This window comes from Podarcis erhardii (genome assembly GCF_964252035.2).
Source record: "Podarcis erhardii genome assembly, chromosome: 2".
Taxonomy (NCBI): Eukaryota; Metazoa; Chordata; class Lepidosauria; order Squamata; family Lacertidae; genus Podarcis; species Podarcis erhardii.
Window position 1 is genome coordinate 117,453,630 of NC_138498.1, and position 10,271 is coordinate 117,463,900.

General features: G+C 49.2%; 1 protein-coding gene across 1 annotated transcript; it reads right to left on the bottom strand.

Annotated features, from left to right (window-relative positions):
* Window positions 1–1,657: 1,657 nt before the first annotated feature.
* LOC309336322 (uncharacterized protein) lies at window positions 1,658–9,870 on the bottom strand (the record flags this gene model as incomplete). The annotated part of the gene is made up of 5 exons (XM_081851943.1): window positions 9,624–9,870; window positions 6,549–7,216; window positions 4,808–4,931; window positions 2,655–3,361; window positions 1,658–2,608 (listed from the first exon to the last, which is right to left on the bottom strand). Exons 1-5 carry the CDS (start codon window positions 9,643–9,645, stop codon window positions 1,658–1,660), a joined length of 2,472 nt encoding a protein of 823 aa, XP_081708069.1. The 5' UTR covers window positions 9,646–9,870.
* Between the last annotated feature and the right edge of the window lie 401 nt (window positions 9,871–10,271).

Below are 10,271 nucleotides of genomic sequence, written 5' to 3' on the forward strand. Positions count from 1 at the left end.
AAGGGCAGGGGAGCTGAGAACCACACATGGCACCCAGAGGGTTTTTGAGGAAGGTGGGGAGATAAAAGAAAGCACTTGCATTGCAGGCAGAAATTCAACACGGTGTGTGGTATAGTAGTAGTGTCAAGACTACGACCTGGGAGACCAGGGTTCAAATCCCCACTTGGCCATGAAGCTCACGCCCAACCTACCTCACAGGGTTGTTGTTGGGATTAACTAAGGAATGGGAGAACCATTTAAGTCATTTTGAGCAACCCTCTGGAGCGTATGAAATCCAGTAACCATTTGGAAACCCATTGTAGCCATCTGGAACAAGTCAGTGCATTTTAAAAACCCATCCATTCTGTTTAGTACACTTCTCTTCTTCTTTTTTTTTCTGGCAGCGGTTCTTAACCTTTTTTGGGTCATGGATTCCTTTGAGATTTGGATGAAAGTTGTGGGCCCTGTCACCAGAAAAATGCACATAAAAACATTTTATGTACATCTTTCCTTTTACCTTTCTCCCAGTTTACAGACCATGTGAAGCCAATCTGTGGACTTCAGGTTAAGAACCCATGGTCTCCAGTCCTAGTCCTGATCAGCTTACCTGAAGAAGCGTCTTCACCCCCATTGTTCAGCCTGGATGTAGAGATCCAGCTCCGAGGGGCTTCTGCAGATTCCTTCACTGCAAGAAGTGAGGTTACAGGGAACCAGGCAGAGGGCCTTTTCAGTAGTGGCACCCACCCTGTGGAATGTCCTCCCATCAGATGTCAAGGAGATAAACAGCTATCTGACTTTTAGAAGACATCTGAAGGCAACTCTGTTGAGGGATGTTTTTAATGGTTGAAGTTTTACTGTGCTTTTATAATTTGTGGGACGCTGCTCAGAGTGGCTGGGGCAACCCAGTCTGATGGCTGGCATATACAGTGGTACCTTGGTTTCTGAACGTAATCCATTCCAGAAGACCGTTTGAGCTCCGAAACATTTGAAAACAAAAAAATACAGAAGCCTCTACGGAAAACTCAACACGGAAGCAATGCGGCATGTTTGACTTGCGAGGCGTGTTCGAAAACCAAAGCATTTACTTCCGGGTTTACAGCATTTGAAAACCGAAACGTTCGACAATGGAGATGTTCGAAAACCGAGATACCACTGTAATAATAATATGTTGTTGTTGTTAACCCATCAAACTTGATGGCCGTGGTCATGAGTAGAACTTGGTTGGAAACAAAACAAAACAACTTGTGCAGGATTTGAATCCAATACCTTTGGCATTGCATTTATTGTTGTTAGCTGCTCTGAGCCCAGCTTCAGCTGGGGAGGGCGGGATATAAATAAAATGTTATTATTATTATTAAGAGAGCTAGCCCCCCCCCCCAACACCAAGCCTCACCATCATAAGAAAGGAGCATAAAACAAAACCACACACAGACACTTGGAATTAAAACATTTATTGTTTTTTTATAAAAAAGAAAGGAAAGAATGAAAAATGTCGATGTCTCTTCTAAACCCACCTCACTATGTTCTACCCGCATCATGTAGCTCGATCCCTAACATTACCCACCCAGGCAAAAATACCTGCAAAATCAGAGATGGGGAACCTTTGGCCCCCTAGAGCTTCCTGGAGTTGAGCGGCCACCGTGTCCCCCCCCCCCCACATCCTTGGGAGGCCTGCCTCTCACACGTTCTCTCCTGTGTGGATTCTCATGTGCGTCCGGAGGTTTGAACTCTGGCTGAAGTTCTTCCCGCAGCCTGAGCACTTGTAGGGCTTCTCCCCGGTGTGCATGCGCCGGTGCACCCTCAGGGCAGAGCTAGAGTCAAAACTCTTGTCACAATCGGGGCACTTGTGCGGCTTCTCCGCCGTGTGGGCCCTCTGGTGCTTGAGGAGCTCGGGCTCTTCGTTGTAGCTCCTGCCGCACTCGGCGCACTTGAAGGGCCTCTCGCTCCGGTGGACCTTGCGGTGCCCCGTCAGCGCGGAGATGCAGTCGAAGCACAGACCGCACTCCTTGCACTTGAAGGGCTTCTCCCCTGTGTGGCTCCTGCGGTGCTTGATGAGCTGAGACTCCTTGTCGTAGCTCTCGCCGCAGTCCGCGCACTCAAACGGCTTCTTCCGGGTGTGGTTCTTGGCGTGCATCTGGTAGTTGCTCTCCCAGCGGAAGCACTTCCCGCACTCGGCGCACTTGAAGGGCCTCTCTCCCGTGTGCGTCCGTTCGTGGAGGTCAAGAACGGACCTCTGGGTGAAGCTCTTCTCGCACTGCGAGCACTGGAAGGGCTTCTCGCCGGTGTGCGTCGCCTTGTGGCGGATCAGGTGCGAGGACTTGCCGTACCGCTTGCCGCACTCGGAGCAGGCGTACGGCCGGTCGCCGGCGTGGTTCTTCATGTGCATCTTGATGCTGCTCTCCCAGCGGAAGCTCTTGCCGCATTCGGCGCATCGGTAGGGCTTCCCTCCCATGTGGATCCTCCCGTGGACGAACAGCTGCGAGCTCTGGCGGAAGCTCTTCCCGCACTCAGGGCACGGGTAGGGCTTCTCGCCCGTGTGCGTCCTCTCGTGGATGAGGAGGTCGTAGCGCCGGCTGAAGCTGTTCCCGCAGTGCGAGCACTGGTGCGGCTTCTCTCCGGTGTGGATTCTCTTGTGAGTGACGAGGTGCGATCCTTGGCTGAAGCTCTTCCCGCACTCGGCGCACCCACCTCTTGTGGGTGGTCAGGAGGCTCTTGTCGCCAAAACTCTTGTCGCACTCGGAGCACTTGTAGCGCTTCTCCCCCGTATGGGTCAGCTGGTGCCTCATCAGGTGGCCCCTCTTGATGAAGCACTTCCCGCAGTCGGCGCAGGTGAAGGGCCTCTCTCCCGTGTGGATTCTCTCGTGATCGGAGAGGATAGTGCTGGTGCTGAACGTCTTCCCGCACGCCAAGCATTTGTACGGCTTCTGCCCTTCGTGGCTCCGGCCGTGCCTCACAAGGAGCGCTTTATAGCCAAAGCCCTTGCCGCAGTCCACACACTGGTAGGGCTTCTCTCCTGTGTGGATGGTCAGGTGGTTCGCCAGGACAGAGAGCCGGTCAAAGGCTTTCCCACATTCAGAGCACACGTGCGTTTTCTTTCGCCTGCGGGCCAGCCGCCTCTGTGGGAGGTCAGAGCTCTGGCTGCGTCCTTCTCCGCGGTCGGGTCCCTCTGTTTCTCTCTCACAGGACATAGCTTCAGGGGAACCTCTGCCACCACAAGGGCTTTCTCGAACCCGCTGGTTTCCAAATGTTTCTTGTGTGTTTGGTCCCTGAAAAATAATCCCGGTTGCTCCATCCAGCAATACCCCGTTGAGTTCACATTGCTCGGGTCTTTTTGCCAGCTGAAATGTCTCCACCTCATCTTCCTTCACCTGCTGGTCACCTGCTGGAACAGAAAGAGAATCTTGGTTTCAATCAAACATGGTCCACCCTGAGGGAAACAACAGTTGCTTCTATGGATTGTCTATTGCTATTATGAATCGTGTCCAACGGTGTCGTCACTCTGCCGGTGGAAAATTTGTTTCTAGCCCACATTTCCCCCACAAAGGTTCCCAGGGCAGCAAGTACCAAATTGATAAAGCAGTACAATTAAATATAAGCTAAAAACATATTTCAGCCGTTTAAAATCAACTGCCTCTGCCTCCTCCCTCTCCTGCCTTGCTGTAGGAAATGGGAGGAAGTGGGAGACGTCTGCTGGGAGGGGAAGCAGGAAACTACAGGGCTGGCCAGGCAACAGGGCTGCCAGCAGTAGTCAGTGCTGCCAAAGCCCCCTAAGTGCACCCCCCAAAAATCATGGGGTCTAGTCTGTACCAGTAGTAGGCTACTTTGTGCCCTAGGCAAGGTTAACTACTCCCCCCCCCAAACCTGCTAGTGTCAGTTTTAAAAGCCAGATGTCTTGCAGAAAAAATGAAAAGCACACAACTTGAAACTGCTAAATTTATTTTAAATTGCAAGAATAAGCGATGCAGCAGTCTTTGATGAACTTTATCAAATAAGAAAGAAAATACTTCAGCACGCAAATCATTTTGAATAATCTCGTGAATTGTGATGTTGAAATTTAAGTAAAAGTTTCACACAGTTGGAAGTGTGTGCTTTGTGTATCATGGAATTTTAAGCAGGGAGATCAGAAATGCAACCCCCCCCCCCAAAATAAAAACGTGTTACAATGACATCAAAGGCTAAATATATGGAAGACCCTTAAATAAAACAAGTGTTGATGAGAACAGGAACATCTTGGCGCTAACACTCCAGGTGTTAGTTAGCTTCCGAGTGCTGGGATGTGTGTGCTATCATCAAGGGTGCTTTGATTTTCATTTCCACAAGTCTGTGATTTCTGCGTGTACAAACTGGGGACAGAGTTTTGTGGGAGTTTTTTGTCTTTTTGCAAAAACCGTCAGCATCTACCATAGCCATTGATAGCCGTATCCTCCCTGAATTTGCCTAATCACCTTTTTAAAGCTGATAAGCATCCCTACAAGATATTATGACTGCTGTACAGTGGTACCTCGGGTTACATACGCTTCAGGTTACAGACTCCGCTAACCCAGAAATAGTACCTTGGGTTAAGAACTTTGCTTCAGGATGAGAACAGAAATCCTGCGGCGGCAGCGCAGCAGCAGTGGGAGGCCCCATTAGCTAAAGTGGTGCTTCAGGTTAAGAACAGTTTCAGGTTAAGAACGGACCTCCGGAACGAATTAAGTACGTAACCAGAGGTACCACTGTAGTTTAGCACAGAGCAAGGCCTCGGATATTGGTCTTAGTGACAGGAAGCAGACAGGGACATGTGCTGCAGAACCCAGGTCCCAGCTGCCATGCCTGCAAGAAGGCTCACCCAGCAAGCAGGCTGCTCCCGTCTCTTCTTGCTTGGCGTCCACTTGGAGGTTCTGATGAAGGTCTGACGGGTTCTGCTCCGATAAGGGGAAATCAACAGAGTCCTCCTTTAATGGTCCTGGGGGCTGAAAGAGAGGCAGGCAGGTTAGGGAGCTTTGCAGGGATGCTGTGGGGAACCCCCAGTCAATGCTACAGATATAATAATGTCTAGAGTTCAAAGGTCTTCACGTCTGGCTCCACCCCCACCGAGAAGACGCAGGAAATTGGCTGCTCTGCGGCATCATTCTGTGTGAACTGCAACTTTAAAGAATGTTGGAGTCTTGTCTCAATGGCCAGGTTGAGACATAATGTCAGATTTAAAGGAGGGGGCAAGAGAAAGACAAGATAAACTTTCAACAAACTGCAAGCCGTTTATTGAATATAGTAAATGTTTGCAGTTAATTAAGACACACTGAAGTTTTTTAACAGTTTTAAGATAGAAGTTTGACAAAATTTAATCCATTGCCAAAAAGTTGTGCTTATAGATTAACATTTCCCCTCTTCTTCCCCAAACACATTTGTAGCACACCCCAAGAATCCTGGGAAAGGTAGTTTGTTAAGGGCCCTGGGAATTGCTGCTCTGTGAGGGGTAAACAACAGTTCCCATAAATCCCCCCCCCCGTTTATATTCATTTATAATAAAACACAACAAAATCTAATAACAGATGCTTAATAAAATGAAATAGATGTGGAGTAAAGGGGATATATAGAGCCAAACATATAGGAACAGAATTCCATACCAAAATCACATGCAGTGAATTAATATCACGAAGTACCAAGTAACACAAACAGGTTTACATTCTCCTGCCCCTTATTCCTCCAGTATGTTATAAAAAGGCTCCACTTCTCAATGATTGTCTGTCTACCAAAAGGTCAACAACTATGGTCAGCCCCCACGGCCCTTCACTTCATCAAATCTGGCCCTCTTTGAAAAAAGTTTGGACACTACTGGAACTCTGCCCCCTCTGGTTCTCACCATATAGGTAAGCTAAGCATACATTAAGGTAAAGGGACCTTTGACCATTAGGTCCAGTCGTGACAGACTCTGGGGTTGCGGCACTCATCTCGCTTTACTGGCCGAGGGAGCCGGTGTACAGCTTCTGGGTCATGTAGCCAGCATGACTAAGCCGCTTCTGGAGAACCAGAGCAGCACACGGAAACGCCGTTTTACCTTCCCGCCTGAGCAGTACCTATTTATCTACTTGCACTTTGACGTGCTTTCGAACTGCTAGGTTGGCAGGAGCAGGGACCGAGCAACGGGAGCTCACCCTGTCGCGGGGATTCGAACCGCCGACCTTCTTATCCATTTTCTCATAGATAGTTTTCCCAGAGGATAGACAAGATAATGCCTTCTTTGAGAAACTGAGCCTTTTCATAATGTACTGCAGTAATAAAGTGCAGAGGAATGTAAACACCTTTGTGTTACTTGGAACCTAGTTCCCATGATTCTTGGGGTGAGTGCTACATATGCATTTAAATGTATGGCGTGGATGTGATCTCGCACTAAGGCACAGTTTCTTTTAGCATCCAGTGAGAACCAAGCCAATATATGTGCCTGCTGAGGAAAAAGAGGATGGGGGACAAACCCACAACTCGTTGGCTCTGGCTTTCATTGGAAAGTGGCGCCACCTACTGTCAGGCTCCCTGCCTTCTGCCCTATCAGTCCCAAAGGGGCACCAGCCACACCGCTGAAACCGCCTCACCTTTTGCTCCCACTCTTCAGAGGGGAGAGGGAAGCCTTCGGCCAGTGCCATTGCCTGAGACATATTCTCGGGGCTGCGTTCCTGCACCCAGCGCTGCATCCCTTGGGGCAAGACGGCAAGGAACTGCTCCAAGATCACCAGCTCCAGCATCTGCTCCTTGGTGTGTCTCTCGGGCCTCAGCCACTGGCAGCAAACCTCCAGGAGCTGCCGGCCATTTTCTCGGGGAGTCTCCGCTTCCCTGTAGCGGAACTCCCGGAAGTGCCGGCATCGTGCCTCCAAGTCTTCTTCGTCTGGAATCTCTTCCTTCACTTTCCCGGAGGCTTCTGGGCTCATGTAGGCCTCGGGGAGGCCTCCCCCTGGATCTGGGGCCTGCTCTCCTCTAGGCCACTGGCCAGCATCAGTTGCCCCCTTGAAAGAGGGGTGGAAAGCAGCAGTGTCGTTCCACACGGAACGTTCCTCCATCAGCTGGGGGTTTCTCAGCCCAAAATTAGGAGACTGCATCATCTTCAAGAGTTCCTGCCACAGGGGTTCCCCCATCGCTCCCGGAGGCACCCCTGTCCAGAATTCCCGGACCGTTCTGATCTGGATATCGTGAGGGGTCGGCCCACCTTCCTCTGGCTTCTCCCCAGGTTGCGCTGAGTCCTGCTCCTCCATCTTCGTTCCTTGTGCTGCAAACAAAATAAAGCATTGAAAAGTGTAGAGTCATAATAATAATAATAATATTAAATTTTTATTTACATCCTGCACTCTCCAGCCGAAGCCGGGCTCAGAGCGGCTAACAACAGTAAAATGATACAACATTCTAAAATCATTTCATTATAAAATCAGTTCAAGTTCAAATGATAATAATTATGCATGATGGATGATGGGAGCTCCTAATTCAGGGAACTTAAGAAGAGAAGCTCTGCTGGGTTAGACCAAAGGCCCGTCTCAGACAACATCCTGGTTCCACCAGTGGCCCTCAAGCTAACAGGAAGGCAACAGCCGCTGAAGCTCCCCAGTGGCTGGTATTCAGAAGCAGGCTGCCTCTAGAACAGCATTTCCCAAACTTGGGTCTCCATCTGTTTTTGGACTACAATTCCCACCATCCCTGACCACTGATCCTGCCATCTAGGGATCATGGGAGTTGTAGTCCAGCAAGAGCTGGAGACCCAAGTTTGGGAAACCCTGCTCTAGAACATAAGCAGAGTCCTGCTGGATCGTGTCAATGGCCCTTCTACTACAGCATACTTCCTCACAGTGGCAGACCAGATTCCTCAGTGGGAGCCCTGCAGGCAAGACCCAAGTCACCCCACCCGTGGTTCCCAAGGCATATTGCCTTTGGCAGCAGAGGCAGAGCCTAGCCATCCCTTTTCATAGTCATTCATTCTCATAGTCATTCATTCATTCGTTCATTCGCTTAACAGTCAACCTGGCAGATTCAAAAGCTCACTGATCATTCTTGGGAGTTTTTTCGCTTTTTATAAACATATTATTTTTGCTGACAGTGGTTGTTTTTTTTAATAATATTTATTAAGATTTCAAAAAAGTTACAATAATAAAAAAGAAAAGAAAAAGAAGGGGAAAATACAAAACACAAAAAGGTAAAAAACAATTAAAAACAAATCAACCTTTCCATATCTTGACTTTCATTTACTTGTTTCCCTGACCTCCTCGCACCTCCCTTTTTTGTATTCTAGTTCAATTAGTTATTTCAGCAAATCCTTTCCATTTTTGCTTTTATCTTAATAGTTTATCTTAATATATTATAACTTTACATTCTCACCTGTTAACAATCCATCTTTAAATACTCCTTTATAACATTACTGCTAAAACCACATAACTTTGCTGACAGTGGTTTTCAAAGGGTGTGGCAGGAAATGGAGTGGGAAGAATCAAGGACAATCAAATAAACATCTGAACATTTCGGTGTGATAAACACGGTATCAAAATAATGCTTATTGTTTGCAGAATACAGATAGAAATATTTTCAAAACAAGAGCAAGAGCATCAAGTGATACTTCTATAAATTAATCTCTGCTAGGAGTCCCACCCACCCCATGTATTTATTATCAATAAAACAAAATTGTGAACACATTTTTATTCTGAAAGTGTAGCCCAGAGAAAAAAGTTTGAGAACCACTGATTTACGGGGTTCACTTTCACAAGGGGTAGCAGTGGCAGGCCTTAAAGAAGAATTAGGCATCTCTTCACCTTTTGGGAAGTAGCTCATCAAATCAAAAGCAGCTGCAATAGCTAAGCAAAACCTCAAGAGCTCAAGGCAGTGCAGCTGTGATTTCTCCATGCTAGAGCGGAGAGCAAGTCATGGGAGAAGAAGATTGCAAGCTGCCTAATACTGAGTCAGACCCTCTGGCCTACTTAGCTCAGTACTGCCTGCACCGACTGGCAGCCTCTCTCCAGGGGTTTTAAACAGAGCTCTTTCCCCAGCCCTACCTGGGAATACCAGGGAGCTTTTGCATGCATAGAGGGAGACATTCCGCTTCTTGTGGGCTTGCACAGAATTCGAACCCAGGTGCAAGCAGGAGTGAGAAGCACACCAGCCTTCCCCGGGGTGCCAAATATTGGGGGAGAGGTGTGCAGGTAAGCCCTGATGAGGTGCACGCACAACATTTGAATGGCAATCCATCAACTTTGGAGGGGAACAGCCCCCTCAAATATTTTATTGTGGGGGCTGAAGCTCCCACAGCCCCCAGGAGTTGGCTCCTGTGAGCCCTCCCTGGACCGACAAGCCTGTCTTATGAGAAACAGGATACTGGGGTGAGAGGGGAACATATCCAGCAGGGCTCTCTCTCCTCCGGGTATCCCATATTTCCTTCATCTGGAATTCCCTGGGGAAAACTACAAAAGCCAAATAGTACCATGTCCCCCCCCCCCCAAATATCCTCAGTGCTGGTAGCATTTCCCTTCTCCCCACTAAACAGGCTGAGATCTCTTGCTGGGAACAAGCCGCCCGCTTGTTTCTCTGACCTGCCACAGGTGAGAATCCTTTATTTCGGAGGCGGGAGACGCCTCTGCCTTCATCTTTCCAGCCAAGGATGCTTCGTCCCAGGCCAGCCCTCCTTGGTTTGCACTCACCTGATCCAGGAAGGCTTTGCATGGCGCTAGTCCTGCGGGTAGGCGCGGCTCTCCCCCACCCCCTTCATTTCTTTTCTTTCTTTTTGCAAAAATAAATGCATAGAGGTAGAGAGCGGGTGGTGATGGGCGGCTTTGGAAATGCACCTCCTGGAAGGAGAGACCGGGCTGGGGGAAGCAGCCGACCTCCTCCCGGCTCCTTTTCTGCAGCCGGCCGCGCCTATCTAGAAAGAAGAGCTCGGTGCATTTAACCCCTCTCAGCCCAGCGCCTCCTCCTCTTAAAATCGCCGCCCCCCAGAAGCACCGGCGGGGGGGGGCCGGGAGGATGCAACGGGGGGGGGCATCGGATGACTAATCCGGTCCGCGTCCACCTTCCCCGCCGTGTCTTAATTTTGCGCAGGAGAAGCTGCACCGGTTGAATGCCTGCCTGCCCGCGATGCACAGAATGCAGGTTGACCGGGGGAAATTCCACAACAGGGCGATGAAACATTTCAAAAAGAATGGGGGGGAAATTATGTCATACATAATTACACAAGATCTACCCACCCGGGAAGAATGGCAGATGAAGGTGATGGACTATATGGAACTGGCGGAAATGACTGGCAGAATCTGAGACCAAGGAGAAGAGTTGGTGGAAGAAGATTGGAAGAA